The following is a 17,262-nucleotide window of genomic DNA, read 5'->3' as shown; positions in this document are numbered from 1 at the left end:
TTGGGGCTCATGGTTTCAGAGGTCTCAGTTCATAGTCGGTTGAACTGCATTGCTCTGGACTCAAGATGAGGCAGAACATCAGGGTGGGAGGATATCACAGAGGGAAACTGCTCCTCTTATGGCATCAAGGAAGCAGACAGAGATGGAAGGGAAGAGAGATGGGTCACATCCTTCTGGGGTATGCCCCCAGTGACCCACTTCCTCCAGCCATGCCCCATCTGCCGACTCCTAAGGGCAGTACTTGTTGTCTACAAAGAACTTACCACCAAGTTCATTCAAACTAGGACGGACTGACTAGGTGACAGCTTCCAAAACCTACTCATTTCATCCTTAAACATTCCCGAATTAACAGGAGTTTGGGGGAACATCTTATATCCAAACTATAAATTAGTCCACCCCCAAACCTTCACTGATGTGACAGATTTCCTAAATTTTCATGGGTTTCCCTCTAATTCTGCCGCACACTGTGTCTTCCTAGGCTATCTGCAGAACTTGCCATTTCCTGTTCTCCAGGGCAGATTAACACGATGTTATCAATGTAGTGAGCCAATGTGATGACTTTCAGACTGTCAAAATAATCAGGGTCCCCACGGACCGTGCTGCAACAAAGAGCAGCAGAATTTACATAGCCCTGGAGCAAGACAGCGCATATTCTCTTTCTGCTGTGTGAAGGTGATCTGTGTTTGATCTTTCCTATAGAAGAAGAAGAATGCTTTCGCCAGATCAAAACCCACAAACCAGATGTCAGAGGCTGTGCTGAATTGCTGTCCAAGGACACCATGTCTGTCACTTGGTGCAGATCGCGGTGGTCCTTGAATAGGGGTAGGATGAGGAGCCCTTACGCCGTTGAAGTCATTGAGTTGGTCGTTGAGGATTAATCCAAAGCTTCTCTGTGCTGGTGCTATTGCTTCTGATTTAGCATTTTGTTGGAGGTAGAAGCAGTTTCAGGGGATTCTACTCATTTTGTTCTATCCTAATGACCCTGACACCACAATTATCAGGACCAATGTGATGACTCTGGCCCTTCTCAGAATTTCTATCCCAATTATAAACTCAAAGATAGAGGACAGCATCACAGGGTAAGCCTGTGGACCCTCTGAACTCTCTGAGGAACAGGTGTGAGGAACAGGTTTCCACCAGTCTTCACCCCAACTGGAGGATCAAGAGGACATTTTGGGTTCTCAGGTATGAGTGTCAGTTCAGACTCTATATCGTACAGATAGAACTGGGTATTTTGGCACTGTACAGCTACTCTAACAAATGCTACCTGCCGCAGTCCAGTTGCAGCAAAATAACCGGGGGGTGACAAACAACTTGTGTACATTGACACAGCAGGAGTGGGAGCCGTTGATTGTAGGACCGGAGGGGTATATATACATTCCACACAGCTTATCTTAATTAACATTAACTAGATACAGCAGTCAACCAATAAGGAATCTCCACACTTAATGGCTCACTGGCCTTACTTCACAAACCACTCCCTCTGCAAAATGCCAGGCGCCATCTTGACTTGTTTACAGACCCTAACACTACCAAGCTTCTTTATGAGACGATTGGGGAAATACATACAATATATTCCTGGAGTAGTTGTACAGGGTCCTTGCTCAAGGAGATACCATCTTCTCTTCAACAAAGGGGCTTTGTCTTGTGAACCCACTTAAGTCAGGGGCACTGTTGCATGAACATCTATGATCTCCCAGCGAGGCAAATGATGTCACCATGTGCTCTCTTTCACAAATAAAGCAACACCTTGGTCAATTGGCCAGTTATCTCACTCAGAGATACAAATGATCTGTTAGCCATTGCTATGGATACCTGCAGGTCGAATCCTCTCACTAGGTCAACTCCAGCCATTTCCTCTGATGGTGCATCCACCTTGCCACAGAAAGCCAAGTGCACATCTGGCCTTACTATTTTAGAATCCCATCATCTCTAGTAATATTGTAGAACCCTGCTCTAGCTTTTCTAATTGTGAATTCTTCCTTCCAGGAAAAAATAAAAAAACCCACTGAGCTAGAAAATGATGGTGTCCACTCCAGAGTGCATTCCATATTGCCTTAGAGAACAGTGTTCTGTGGCCCATTCTGGTTATCAGAGCATGATAGGTTCCAGGGTTTTATATTGTAACTCTTCATATCTGCATATCCTGATACTACTGACTCCTTTCTCAGTACTAAGCCAAAAAATGTTTTGGCATCTCTACTTCATTTTCTGTAGGTCACCAACATATCCAAGATTTAAATAAATAACCCAACTAACTAGCAGGATTAGCTCTCATCGTCCTTGCCAGATGTGACTCCCAAGCATGTGTAAGTAGCACCGTATCAACAAATCATGTCTTATTCTACTTCACATTCATCTTCTTCCAACACCTTGAAAATTTTCTTTTCCATGTATACCATTTCCTGCTGATATATATTGATGATGTCCTATTATGCATTTGACTTGCAAGCTACTTTATCTCAGAATTTGCTTCTTTGGGCTGTGCTGATATTGGTTATCAACCTGTACCAAAATTTTGAGAAAAGCAAAACATTGCCTTATAAATTACCTGACTCAGGTATGTTTTTTTGTGGTCTCTATGGAAGGTGACTTTGCTCTTCTCTGGCAAGTGGAATAGGGCTGCTTCTGCTAGGCTGCATATTCAAGATTATCAGACTGTCATCCTAAGAACCCCTTTCTCGGGTATCATTGTCCTATTTTCTTTTGATTTTGGACTTGACCTGGCACGGAGGAGCTATCAGGGCTATGCATTCTACTCAGTCAGACTTATAGTTTGACCTTGGGTCTGATTTTCATGCACAATTTCCCTGCTGTTTCAGAATTGAGAGTTACTTGAAAACTGCAGGAAGGCTTTCTGGTGTTGACAGTGTACCTTGAGTTGGAAATAGGCCACTCTGGCCTGGGAAATCCAGCCTACAATTGTCCTTTGATGCAGGCAAGGAAGGATGAGAAATGAATCAGAGAGCCAGCCAGCCAGCCAGGACAGACACATCAGGTAGGGCAATACTGGGAAGTGTGCAGGAGTGACTCCTGAGAATCTGTCCTGGCGGCTGTCAAGACAGTCTCATGCTGTGGGTGATGCCTTCCCGGTTCACTGTGCACAGAGGTCCCCGACAACCAAACAGGTGCTCATGACCAAGGGAGCATGTGAACCAATGTTCTGTCTCTTCTCCCAAAGCTACCTTGTGTAGGGCCCCTAGGGAAGGTCCACCTATGAGAGTGGATGGGGAGGGGGAAAACACAGAAATATGCAGATGAAGTATGTTATTATGTTTGCCAAGTGGTTGATGGAATAAATAAACGGAAGCTATAGATTTCATAAAAATCACTTCCCTTAGTAGAGGTCTATGGGTTTGGCTAATGCAATCAGTACCAAGTCCTGGTCACGTGGAGACTTATTAAGTTTGGTGGGGAGGAGTGTATTGAGGCTCAGCCCCTTATACAGGCAAAGAGACACGGTAAAACCACTACAGGCAAGAAATACCCAGAAGGCTACAGAAAGCATGACTGAGGCTTGTTCTGTGAACTTAATACCAGAAATGGATACGGCTACCAGGAGTTCAGCAAGATGTAGCTTTGGATCTAGGTGGAACACTGACGAACAGTGTGAATTAAGAGAGCTGTTCTTAGGCCCTTCCCTTGACCGTTTCCATTTTTGGAAAAGATCCAACACCACACTATTCCTAAGTTAAATTAGACCAGTTAATGCTTTCGGTGAACACAGAGGTAATTTAAAATTTTTTCTCCAGTCTTTTCTGCTATAGAACAAATCTCTGTTACCTGTAGTGCAGCCTTTAAGAATCTAGTCTTAAATAAATTCGGGTGGAATAATGCCCATGTAATCCTTTTTAGTGTGGTATTTGCCAATGTCTTATGAAAGAGGAAGAAGAAACTTGGAGTTCTGTTCACTCAATCAGTCAACATAACTTGCTGAGTATTGACTGAACACTTGGTGCAGAGGAAAAGCAAGAAATGTGGTTCTCTCGGACACAGAAATCTTTCCCATTTTCCAGCAGCAATGTATAATTTTGGAAAAGTATCTGTGAATGACTTAGCCTGGTTTGGGATCGAGAAAGGTTTTGTTTTTCAAACATCTATGAGATATTAGATTGGCTGATAGAGTTTTAGGTTCTGGGAAGAGCTCACAGGAAGGCCCCAAGGTAGGGAAAAGCATATCTTATTGGAGAAGATAAAAAAGATAGCAGGGTCAAGATATGAACCAATGCAAAGAGAGGGACCACAGATAAATGAAGTAATGGATTTTTAGTTTATTTGTTTTTATGTTTGGCTATATTATTTTAAATTATTATCTTATTAAAAGGATCAACACTTGAAAGTCTCAAATTCGGTTAGATGTTCGTTTATTAAGGCAAAGTTCCTGACTGCAAGTAACTTTAGAATCTAACCAAAAACATAAGAGGCATTTTTGTATTCTTGTAATACAAGTTATAAAGAGCCTTAGGAAGGACACTGTACTATGTCACAGAGACAAGCATAAGGATTTGTTCGGAATCCAATTCTTCAACAAAAACTTAACAAGAGTCTTCTCTGGCATTACCATAATGCACGATCACAGATTTTTTTTTTTTTTTTTTTTTTTTTAGAGAGAGTGAGAGAGAGAGGGGGATAGAGAGAGAGAATTTTTTTTAATATTTATTTATTTTTTCTTAGTTCTCGGCGGACACAACATCTTTGTTGGTATGTGGTGCTGAGGATCGAACCCGGGCCGCACGCACGCCAGGTGAGCGCGCTACCGCTTGAGCCACATCCCCAGCCCCACGATCACAGATTTGACTTCAAGAAATTAAGTCCACTGAAGGCGCAAGACACATGTAAAACATTTAGAATTCTATAAGAGCAAAGATAGAAATATGCAGAGGCTACACTTGGATCATAAAAATGGCTCTCAGTTTGCATGCATTTCCTATAGCCTCTTTATGAGGTAGGTATTGCTATCCTCATTTTTGATATGATAAAATAAGCATGGACACAGCAGGTTTGGGGGTTAGATTACAAGGTCAGTTTTGGTCATGTGGAGTTAGAAGGGCCCAGGGGACATTGAAGTGGAGCAGGAAATTGGAAATCTGGGTCAACGTTCTCCACAGACATGTGGCTGGAAAGAGAGATCTGGAAGCCATCCGTCTAATCACTTCCATTAGTAGAGGTCTATGGGTTTGGCTAACACCAAGTGGAGTGAAGGTAAGGAGAATGGAAGAGATGTCCCAGGCAGAGCGGGCGAAGCTAGAGGAGTGAGATCACTGGGGTGTGGTAGGTGGCATCCCATTGCAGGATGAATGAGAAGGTCCTTAAAGTGGGAGGAGAAATAGATACTTCAGGCTGTGCAAAGAGCATGAAGAAAATAGAGGAAAAAGCGAGAGGTATGTTCAGAGAATCCACTAGTTCAATTGAGCTGGAGAGCCGTGGATTTGATGCAGGTCCTAGATGATTAAGCTGGGAAAGAGTTATGGCTTTGGGAGCCTTGAGGACAAGCAATAAGAAGTTTTGTGAAGGGGCTGTGTGTAGCAGGGAGCTGAATGATGCTGAAAAATACTTATTTTTCAAAGGATGTCGCATGGATTAAAGAGGGGAATTTTGTATATGGTGAAATATTAACCAGCCTTGGAAAGGAAGGACCTTCTGACACGTTCTGACACATGCCACAACATGAGTGAACCTTGAGAACATCATGCTGAGTGGAATAAGTTAGACAGAAGGACAGATGCTGTAGGGTTCCACTTATTTGTTGTACTTCAAGTCGTCCAATTCATAGAGAAAGGGAGCAGAATAGTGGTGTCTGGGAGTTGGGGGGAGGGAGAAAAAGTGGAGTTGTGGTTTAATGGGTAATGTCAGTTTTTCAAGATGAAAAATCTCTGTGGATGTTGTTATAGTTTGGATCTTAAATGTCTCCCAAAGGCTCATGTATTTAAAGAGTTAGTTCCCAGCTTGATGCTTTTGGGGAGGTGGTGGGAACTTTGAGGTGGAACCTGGTATGAGGTCTTCTGCTCATTGGGGCATGCCCTGGAAGGGGACACTGAACCCCTTTTCCTCCTCCCTCTTTTGAATTCTAGACATGAGATGAACAATTGTTCCATGTACTGCAGCCACTATGGGAGGCCTTGCCACAGGCCCCAAAGCAATGGAGCCAACCAATCATGGATGGAAACCTCCTAAAACTGTGAGCCCAAATAAACCTTTTTTACTCTGTAGGCCTCTCATCATCTCAGGTATTTATTATAGGAATGAAACACTGACTAACACAGACGTGGTAATTACCCAACAGTGAACTCGTAAATTTTATTATAGTTAAAAATAAAAAAAAGAAGAAAGCAAAAAGGGGGAAAAAAGGAATGACTTTTTGAAAGTTAAAAAACACGTAGAACTTATTTTCATCAGTCCAGGTAAGATCTAATGTGTCTGGAATTGGGTGAGCAGCATTGAAACTGTTAGTGGAACCAAATGGAAGGACTGTTGTTTGTACATCAAAGCTGGTCAAATGTTGATGGTCATATGGTTCAACCTAATAGAAAGGCAAGGGGAGACAAATTCCTTAATGAAGTCCAAGAAAATGTACAATTTAAGTTACATTACCATTTAAGTTAAATTGCAAAATATTTCCTGGGGCACTTGCTCTCAAACTAATAACCAAATAGCAAATATTTTCCATTTTCATTCATCTTAGGTCAATTTGAAAACTGCTTTTGTTTTTTGCTTTTTATTGGAGAAACTCATATTGTTTTTCACTTTGTTCAGTGTGAAGTTGAATTGCCAGAATTGCCTTCAGTACCCATTTGTCTTTTGTGTTTCAAACAGGGGAAAGTTTCCATTTCCCTGTTTCGGTCTGAAAGCTTTCAGAAAGTTTGGGCAGTGCCCAGCACTGTCCCCATAACTCACTTCATCATTTCAGCTCTAGTTCTTGCAGTTGGCAGACGTCAGACGCCAACTTTCTGCTTCAGTTCTGGTCAAAATCCCACAGAAGACTTTGGTACCAAGACTTGTGAACCTGCCTCTGAGCCAAGAGTCTTTGATTTTTCAACAAAGTTACAAGATTTAAAGAGTTGACTTTATCACCTATAATTGACCAGGACTTAAAAAAAAAAACATGCACATAAGTGATGCTCAAACTTTGCTGTATAGAAGAATCATTCCAGGAAGGGGTTTAGGAGGAAATTTCCAAGTGGGTTTCACTGTTGTCCTGATTTAGCATATCTTGGGTGGAATCTAAGACTCTATTTTAAACAAAAATTAGACTAACTGTAATACAGGTGGTCCATGCACTATTTTTGAAGCATTAATAAATTAAATCTGATTCCTTCCCCAGGGATAATTACAGTCAATAATATTGTCAGTTTATGTTGAAAGACACTAGCATTTTGAATACAATTCCATTCATAATATCTCCATAAAACCATTTTCTAAGATTCGGCAATATTTTGACCTGGAATAAAGAATGGATGAAATGAGGTACTATGTTATTTGCCATAGGTTTTCTGCAACTGGGGCACAAGAGTCATGGTTATCCCTTCACATGGGCTGTTTCTGTTTTCTCCGGTTAAGTGTTGAAGTGGTTGGGAGGAGGAAGAGCAAAGACAGTGGAATGTCCCTAAGGATGCTGATGCCACCCAGCAATAGCAGAAATTCAGATGGAAGGTGTGCATGAGAAAGCAGGAAAGCAAGTCATTTTCAGAATAAAGCAAGGGTGGGTACACCCTCTGAATCGGGGAGAGTTTTGAAGGAAGACTATAAAATAACAACCTGGATGTAGTAATCGGAGCCAGTCTCTGTCCCTAGATCCTGAGGTTCCCAGGGCTTGGGAGAATGCCTCGTCTTTGCTAAGAAGTGGGAAGGAATGTGGTTGCCAAGGGGACCCAGTGGCTAAGACAGAAAGATGCCAAAGAAAGGTACTGGATTCCTCCCAACATCTTTGTATTTGGTCCAAAGAGACTTCTTCAAACAATGAACTGTTGCCTGGAGATACACTAGATACAGCACCCAAGGACAAGTGCACCCTGAGCAAGGATAAGGACACACAGAAGATGATAACATCACTGCTGGCACAATGCGGACATGGTCAAGGAAATGTTCGGCACCTGCTTTTCCCTTGTGAGCTTGGTGGGTGAAAGAACATGCACTTCAGAGCAGGGGTGGAAAGCCAGGGCCTGGGGCCAGGCAGGGGAGATGGTAGGGTGGAGTGAGAACATGGAGGGGTCTCCAGCCCCCCTCACCTGGGCCCAACTGTTTTCCAGTGGGAATGTGGGATATGGGGTAACAAATCCCATCGTGTTAAGGAGAAAGTTCCAGTTTTAAAATGTTGGCAGCTAACAAATATTAAATAAAATGCACTGTAGGCCAAAGCAAATACATCCATGTCTGCATCTGGCCCTAGGGGCTGCTAGTGTGTGGTCTCTATTTTGGAGTCAGAAAGACTTTGTCTTGATTCTGGCTCTGGGACTAGTTATGAAACCTCTCTGATATTCAGGTTTTTCATTCATAAAATGGTGGGTGGGATAATACTTTATTTTTAGATTTTGTGGACAAGGTTTAGGACTATTCTTCATGTCATTGAATGAGTGTAAAGTATTTTTTCTGGTGTCTGCTACTTTAGTCATGATAATAAATGGCTCTTCTATTGACAGGAATCATGAGATTGTTCATGATTCTTTGCAAAAATAATCAGACAGTACATACATTTAGAAATATAAAATATTGCTTTGTCTACAACCCTTTAGGCTACGTGTGTCTGTCAGTATAGCAAAGGTAGGTGGCAAAGATCCCCTTTGGTTACCCCGGCTTGGTGTCTTCTCTCTAAATTCTCTGGTCCTGTGGATGTCTGAAAGTTATAAGGCAGAAATATAAAGGAAGAATAGGATCTTTAACCTTCAGCAACAAAAACATTTGCTACGGTAACTCTCTGCGTCACCCTCTGTTGGACAGAGTTCAAGGCCAATCAGATGGAATCAGTTCCTTGGGAGACCTAAGACATGTTCCAGAGACAACAGAGATTTTATGTTCACAGAAGAAGGGACAGATCGCAAATGAACAAACAAATTAATGAAGCAAAAAAAGAAAAGAAAAACACTCACGGAAGCAAAGTCTCCACTTTTTCCTAAGTGTCTGACGTGTGTCACGTGAGAAAATAATTTTGACTTTTCCCACTGATCCATCAGATGGTTCATGAAGAGATGAGGTTTCAGAACTGAATAATCTGAGATTCTTTGGTGAGTTAACATGACACAAATGTCCAAGTAGACAGACAAGACAACATTCCAAAATACGGGTGAGAGCTGAGCAGAGCCTCAGAGGTGGAAAAAGACGAGGGCTTCAATGGATTTGAAGAGATTTGCATGGAAGGCTGTGACCTTGGGAAGAACTGAGATGCCAGTGACTAGGCCCTTTGAGGAGTGAATGGTGTGAGGGATGTTCTGCAGGACTCCCGACTCCTCAGACTTGGCCTTCTTCAGGCAGTGTGTCCGGCTGGCTTGGGAGAAGCCCCTCGCTTTCTAGCTCAGCCCTTATCCCTCTTGACCTTTTCCCAAGGTGCTTTCCTTTGGTTTAAGTCAACGTGCTCCTCTGTTCTTTTCCACAATCTTCCTAAGTCAGTTCAGTTATCTGACTACTATAACTGGTTCTGCGGGATGAGAACTCAGGCAAATGGACAATTGCTTAGTTCCTCGCAGGATGTGTCACTGTGACTCATCTGCTGAGCCGCGACCATCTTGAGTAGCTACTGAAGTACGTAAGTGCTTATGTGAGGAAAGTGGCTGGCCCTTCTCCCTCTTAACTGTATTCTCTTGACCTTGACTGCTCCCATCTGGAATTTCTTGTGAAAATGATATTTTCTTTTTATTAGGCTACATTTTTTTTCAGGGTCTTTTTTGTTCATTTTTTAAAAATATAGCATCTCGTGATCAATGGTGGTTTAAAAAATGTAGAACAAGGGGAAGACTAATTTCTTCAAAAATCTTTGAGTCAGCAGGAATAAAGGGATAAACTGGTTTGAAATGTACTAACTAAATGCACACATATTTATATTTGTATTAAAAAATCGTTTTATATATATATATATATATTTACCTTTAGCTGTTTTAAATTTAGGTAAGAGAAAGCAAAAGTAAATACTTAAGTTTATAATATTTTAAGAAAAGAGTTTGGCAGTGATATTTGCTGCTTGCATTTATCCTGGCTCCCTACCTCCTTCCTAACTGTCTCTTTTGGTTAGTTACTTAACAACATTTTTAGTCCCTTTTTTATATGTGTGAAGGGAGGGGGCTGCTTATAATAGCATCTAAGTTCTTACTTATATGGAGAATAGGTAGATTATTGTATGGAAAATACTTAAGCAGTGCCCAATGCACAGAAATATGGAATAAATGTTAGCTGTGATCATGAATATTATTATCATGATTATGATTGAGATTGAGAAGGTAGGATCCTGGGAGGATTAAATGAAGTTAGCTTTGTTCCAAAGGTCTTGGGTGAGTGAGCTACTATTGAACGACTTTGGCCAGCCTTTCTTCAAATATCGGAACCCCTTGGGATGTTACTTCTGGTAGAAAAGAAACTTCTGCTTCTCCATGTACCATAAAGACCTAGAGGCTGAAAATGCCCTAAGAGGCCAAGTAAGATCTCACATCATGAAGATGTTTACTGTGTTGGCTGTCTGCTGTTCCCAAATTCTACCAACTCAGCAGGAGATCTCAAAGGGAACGCTAATAAAATCTTCTGTATCTGCTCATATGTTCCCCTCTGCAATCACTATGTGTTTTAGGGGATAATACTTTTTGAACAGCAATTATTCCTGAATAAAATGTAAAAGTATATTTCTCCCTTCTGATTATAAAGTTTAGTCAGGTAGCTCTTGAATGGCTAGAGAATGTTTCATAGACTGTAAAATTAGAGAATATAGCACACGGTCTCATGTTTCCATTGGCTTAGTGGATATTTCCAAACACATATGAGGAAATACAAAATTGGGTGTTCTTCACCACACGTCCTTTGAAGTTTGTGGTGGTTTCTGGATGCGATCACATCCATAATGCATATCCATAGGTAGCTTCCCAGGTCAAATAACTGTGGCTTTGCATTTAATTGCCAACTTGTTACCTTAATAGCAATTCCAGACAGGGGAAAACAGAGTGAAGGACCTGCCCATCGTGTTACTGCTGCCTATAAAAACAAATAGGATCCTTAGGGTTTAATTAGAGGACACATAATTACACTTAAAGGATGTTAGTGTTAAAATGGGAACATTGGACATCTGGAAGATGAGTCTGGATGTGGTCATTGCCTTTAGAAGCTAAATTCATGAAACTTTAACTGTCCAAAGGAACGGTGATGTCCCCACCTGAATTTATACGCAGGCAGACATGATGAGGGCTGACGTGACCTGGCTTGCAAAGCAGAAGAGTGCAGGGGTCATAAATGACGTAGGTATTTAAAATCATAAGGACTTCAGGAGAATGACTGGTGTCTCTGGTTCTAACATGAAAAGAAAGCATCTAAAATGAAGAGTAGTAGGTGCCTGAACAGATTGTACTTCTGGGGCAAAAACACACCTGGTCTTTGGGAGGCACAATGGTATGAACATACAGCTTCAGAGAGTTTATTTAAGGAATGAGAGAACAAAGGACCATCTGTAGTTATATAGACTCCACTGAGCCTCAGTGAAGGGTCAGAAAGGGATAGAGTTCTTCCCTTTCATTATGGGAAGTGTGTTCCAAGTCCCCCAGTGGGTACTTTAAACCATGGGCAGTAGTACCAAACTCTGTATAGGCTATATATTTTTCCTATACATATACTTGTGGTAAAGTTTAATTCATAAATTACACACAGTAAGAGAGTAATAATAATAACTAATAGGAAATTGGCAATTATTACAATATATTGCAATAAAATTTGCATAAATATGGTCTCTCTCTCTCTCTCTCTCTCTCTCTCTCTCTCTCTCTCTCTCAGATATCTCACTGCAATATACTACCCTTCTTGTGGTGATGTGTGACCATACAATGCCTGTGTGATGAAATGAAGTGAGGTGAATGATACAGACATGGTGATGTAGTACTAGGCTACTACATAAAGGTTACTTAAACACAAGCAAGGCAATACCATGATAGTCAATCTGCTAATAGATGATACTAAGTAACTAACGAACAGGTAGCTTATACAGCATGGGCACGCTGAACAAAGGGGTGAGTCATGTTTCAGGTGAGATAGAATGGGAGGGCGAGAGGTTGCATCATGTTACAAAGGGTGGTGCATACTTTAAAACTTATGAATGACTTATTTCTGGAATTTCCCATTTAATATTTTCAGACTATGGTTGGTCACAGGTAACGGAAGCTGTGGAGAGTGAAACCACAGATAGGGGAGGAGCCTATACAGCAAAAGGTACAGAATAGCTATTGATAGAGAGCATTGTACATCATTTTTTCCCTGCCACACACCTTCTGTATCATCGAAGCTGAATAATCGTGTGTGTGTGTGTGTGTGTGTGTGTGTGTGTGTGTGTGTGTGTCTCACCCTCCTCAATCCATTAGAAATGCCAATAAAAGGACAGGACACTTGCTCCCATCTTTTTTTCTTTCCAAAGCTATGAAAAGAAAACTATTTTTTTTTGCTATATGGTTTTAGGAATATCTTTGAGAAAATTGCCTTTATTATAGATTCCATCTAAAACTAGCTTCGTTTAGTTTAGGATAAAATTTCAGATTTCTTAGGATATTTTATATTCTCTGTCTTTCTCTATAAAATGATAATTACATTGTCTCTAAGATACTAAGACTCCATTCTCTAGAGCATAGCAAAATTTTCATTTACATAATTTAGATTACCTTAGAGTAAAACACAGCTCATGTATGGTATAGAGGCAAAAGGGCATGGGATGGAAAAGTAGTAAAACATTGGTTGAGAAGATTTAATCCTTCTGATGACTCAGCCTGTTACAGTATACTCACTGCTTAAGAGGCACAGATGGGCCCAGGCAGGTGTATGTAAAGAGTGGAGCCACTGACAAATAGACAGCCATGAAACGGAAGGGGAAAATGAAATAAGTACGACTGTAACCATCTTGGTCTATCAATATTTAATCCCTAATGCTATTTTTCCTTGAGAGACAGTACTTAATATTTACTGATAATCAGTCATAGCTTAGGGAGAAGAAAATGTTCCAGAATGGCATTTAAAAGAGGTTTGGCTGACATGTGCTTGGCTTAATTCAGGGTAATAGTTGACCAATTAAAATACATTTCTCATCATCTAAATGTGTCTTTTAATTTAGGTTCCTTTGGAAAAAATTTCCAAAATACATTGTCACATGGTCCTATTTTCCAAAGACTTTGATTTAACATTTGAATGCAATGGTATTTTACTTTGTTAGTATAGAATATTTAAACTTAAAAAGAAAATACCTTAATTTGCTTATGCATAAGCCTATTAAAAAACATTTCTAGGGGCTCTTGTTATGTTTATTCTCTAGAACATAACCTATCTTTGAAGTGGTATATTAGTTTTTAAAAAGTCATTCCCAAGCTGAATAATTAGACTGCAAACAAAAGCTATTCTTAGAGTGTATTCCACATATAAAGTTATGCACATGATGCTTTGATTCAAATAATATTCTTATAAAACTTTGTTATTGTTAGAGGTCTATATTCAGAAGGGCAACTTTTGTTTTTGATGATTATTCCATCCTGAAACGATTTCCCCTCTGCCCAATTAAACTGAAATTAGGAGCACATTTAGATCTGATGAGGCTTAAACCTCTCAGCCGTCTGCTTCAGAAATGAAGATTTTTAGCAGTTGTGTTCGTTTTGTCTCTTCACGGAGGGCTCAAAAGGAAACAGAATCAATCCTCTTAAGTTTTTCTGGAAGAGAAAGGTTGCTTTCATTTCTTTGATCTTAGCATGTCTCGCATTTTTTATTGGCTGCTAAATATAAAAAAGCTGTAGTTTCATCTGATTTTTCTGCTATATTCTCATACTATAAATACATAATATCTAAAGGAAAATGCCCAAGCCCAAAATATCATTTCAAAATGGATTTATCATTACAGTTGATAGAAAGATTTCCAGGGTGTAAGAAAACTCTCCAATGGTTTGATTATGCCACAGATTGTTAAAAATAGATTCATGCACTTCAGACAGTGAATTCCACAATATAGATACACATCCATGCTATTTTAGAACCCTTATTTTACCATCTCAAGAGGCTGTTTTTCAGTTAATGCAGCAGCTGGCTAGATTATTGCTTCAACAATGTGATCCATAATGCTAAAGCAGCTATTTTCCAAAAATGTTAAAGCAAGTTGCTTACATATCTTCGGTAGGTGATTTTCTTATACCTTTGTGCCAATTGCTATCATGCCATTTGGTAAAAATCATCATTAAATCAAGACAACTGCACCCAGTTAAATTTCCCTCATACAGAGAATCATAGAAAAATTACAGTGGCTGATTTGAGGGTGACATTAAGTAAATACAGAGCTTTAGAAAATAAATGCAAACTACAAAACTGGAGTTGTGTAATTAAACATCAAATAATCCAAGTAATAAAAGTCATAGATTAAGTGTCTCTCAGTTCTACTCAGATCCTTTAAATACTGTCTCACCACCTGAGTGTTGGTTCTTTCATCGGAAGAGTGCCTATCCTTGAAGTTTGGGAATTTCAGCTCTTTTGGAGCACCAATCAGCTGTAAAAAGTAATTGGCATCTTCTTCCAAAGTTTCAAACTTCCCTACAAAATCATAGTTGATCAAACACGGGTAGCAGAGTTTGCTGACCTTTTCCCAGTGAATGTCCATCCCTACTGGACGGTGAGAATCCAGCAAATAGTGGACGAATTCTTTGAATTTGACTCCAGATCCATTATTTAATGCTTCCTCACAGGCATTTGGTCGATATTTCTTTATAATCGCCTTTCCGAATACTGGATGATAGTAACTATTGGGATGTTCGAATTTGTCCCTAAATGCTGACACTAATCTCTCCATGGGATCACGAACAAATATAGCTTTGGTGTAAGTATTTAAACGAGTATATATCCCTTTTAAGTCGAAGCTATCTAGCGTTTTCAAATGCTTCCCATAGTGAACAGCATCATGGGAGATGTTGTATGCAGAGGAAGCCAATCCATTCAGTACCATCAGAATTCTTTTCCAATTGGAACATCCAGCCTTTGGCACTTCACAATATAAGATCTTGTGTTTATCTTCTACATAGATCCTGGATACCATATGGAAGAGATGGGATTGGGGATGACCCACTCCGCCATATTTCTTGCAAAACTCCCCAAGGAAAGACCTGCGTTTCTCTTGTGTCACCTCAGTTTTCTTCCATTTGTTGTCTTTAACTAAACTTTTGTTTAAAGGCCGAATGTCTAAAGGCCAGTTCATCTCGTTGAACTTCTTGAAAATAGTCCTAGTTCCTTGATGTTTTTCAATCAGCTTATTGGTTGATGATGACCCTGAAATCTTACCCAGGGCTTGATCCTCTCCTTGTGTGTGGCTGGTCTTGGTTAATATCGCAGTGGGTATCTGGGACTTGAGTAGATTTTCCTTTTTTTCCTTCAGATCCTCAGGCATGTGAAATTTGGGGTTCTGCTAAAATAGAAAGGAGAAATGTTGGAAGCACATTCACAAGTGTGGGCATACTAGATAAGAAACATCACGTTTGTTTTAAAATATGACTGAGCAGAGCACATAACTTCATGTAAGCTGCCAGAAACAATTTAGCAAGGCATGCTAAACATATATCTTGTTGGAAGCTTCTTCACTGAAACACAACAATGAGAAATGAAAAATGGCACCCGGAGTGGACACAGACAGGATTAACAGAATGAAATGAAAAATAGTATCTACAGGATGGAGAGAAGGGGGCCCTGGATTTCAATCCTGATTTTGCCTATGGTGCAATCAAATGTAGCTTAATGTTTCTGTACATCAGTGATTCTTGAGATTTTAGTGTGCATATTATCTTCAAGTACTAACTTAGTGCATCAGAATGTGGGTATAAAACATAGTTACATTTGATTGATTTTTTTTTGTTTGGTTTTTGGAGACTCTAATGCCCAGTATAGTTCAAAGTCATATGTTACAACTTAAAAATTATAACAGGCCACTTATCACATCTTGATGATCATTTCAGTTTTCTAAGCACTTGAAAATGTTGTATTTCTTTCTCTTGGAAAATGTTTTATTTTTATGAAATGATTCATCACAATAATTTGGGACCTAGAGTTATAAGATCATACAATTTCACTCATGTATGAGAACTTCCCTCTTTCCAAAGTGAAGAAAAATGAAGGAATCCAGAAAAGTCTAGTTGACATTCTGCTATGTAAAACAGTAGAAAAAGTAGAATGAGATATTAGTTCTCTTGCCTGAAGGATGAGTCTGCCCGTTTACCATGTGCTCTTCATCTGACTGTATGCTTCCTATAACTCTTGCATTAACTGGGTAAAGGAAGACCTGCAAGTTGGGATTTATAAGGTGGCATCATGGTAGATCCTCATCTCTGATAGAGACAAAAATTGTAAGGCCTTTTTCTTTTACTCTGGGTAAACTAAGGAGCCTTTGGAAGGCTCTAAGCACAGAAATAGCCTGACCTCTCTTAGAGTTGGAAAGGATTATGGAAAAGGCCATCCTGGAGATAAATGTGCAGGGTCCTTGGCATGGAATTGGAACTTTCACAAACAAATGACACACAGTTAGGCTAAAGCATGCGCCACCAGCCTAGAGGTAGAGGAAGTGGTGGGGAGAGTTTCTTTTACCATTTGTTCCCTAGTATCTAGAATGGTTTCTAGCTGATTGTAGTTGCTCTCAATTTTTGTTGAAGGAATGAATGAATGGAATTAGGTCTTCAAGGATGACCAAGGAGTTTTTAGCGAATGAGTGAAAGACCAGAGGAAAGAAGCACTGGATGGAATCAGGCCTCTTGATCCTTCTACCCACCAAGCTTTAAGGGGGTTGCTGCTTTTCTAGTGCAAGAGGATTGAGAATATTTCCTGATCACTATTAACCTACTTGTATAGCACCATGAAAGAGCTGCCCCAAATCTTCTATATTTGCATACTGTTGACTCATCTATTTGGATTTTCAACTCTGAAATTTTTTGTCTGCTGTCTTCTCCAGAGACTACTAGGATGCCTTCCAAGCCCTACATCTTTCTTTGTTCTGATCAATGCTTTGTAGTCCATAAAGTTGTCACCAATACTATACAACTTGACTGTACATTTGAAAGATCACAGGGTTATTGGAACATGCATGGG

At 40.0% G+C, this 17,262-nt stretch overlaps 1 protein-coding gene and 1 long non-coding RNA gene across 6 annotated transcripts in view; one reads left to right on the top strand and one right to left on the bottom strand.

Annotated features, from left to right (window-relative positions):
- The first annotated feature begins 4,363 nt into the window (after positions 1 to 4,363).
- Positions 4,364 to 6,336, top strand: LOC144369829 (uncharacterized). Its single transcript, XR_013429618.1, has 2 exons — positions 4,364 to 4,744; positions 6,072 to 6,336. It is a non-coding gene; the product is annotated as an uncharacterized LOC144369829 (long non-coding RNA).
- Positions 6,337 to 7,680: 1,344 nt separating this feature from the next.
- Chst9 (carbohydrate sulfotransferase 9) overlaps positions 7,681 to 17,262 on the bottom strand; it is a 244,400-nt gene continuing 234,818 nt past the window's right edge. For 3 of the 5 annotated variants that reach the window (XM_078030216.1, XM_078030214.1, XM_040274152.2), the window contains one exon: positions 10,210 to 15,592. In XM_078030216.1, coding sequence (XP_077886342.1) covers positions 14,501 to 15,592 — 1,092 coding nt within the window. In that variant the 3' untranslated portion in view covers positions 10,210 to 14,500. Of the gene's footprint in view, positions 15,596 to 17,262 lie in introns of all 5 variants that reach the window. The other 2 variants (XM_078030213.1, XM_078030215.1) reach the window with 2 other exon arrangements.

Source organism: Ictidomys tridecemlineatus, chromosome 13, assembly GCF_052094955.1.
Source record: "Ictidomys tridecemlineatus isolate mIctTri1 chromosome 13, mIctTri1.hap1, whole genome shotgun sequence".
Taxonomy (NCBI): Eukaryota; Metazoa; Chordata; class Mammalia; order Rodentia; family Sciuridae; genus Ictidomys; species Ictidomys tridecemlineatus.
This window is presented reverse-complemented; position numbering and strand designations above follow the sequence as displayed.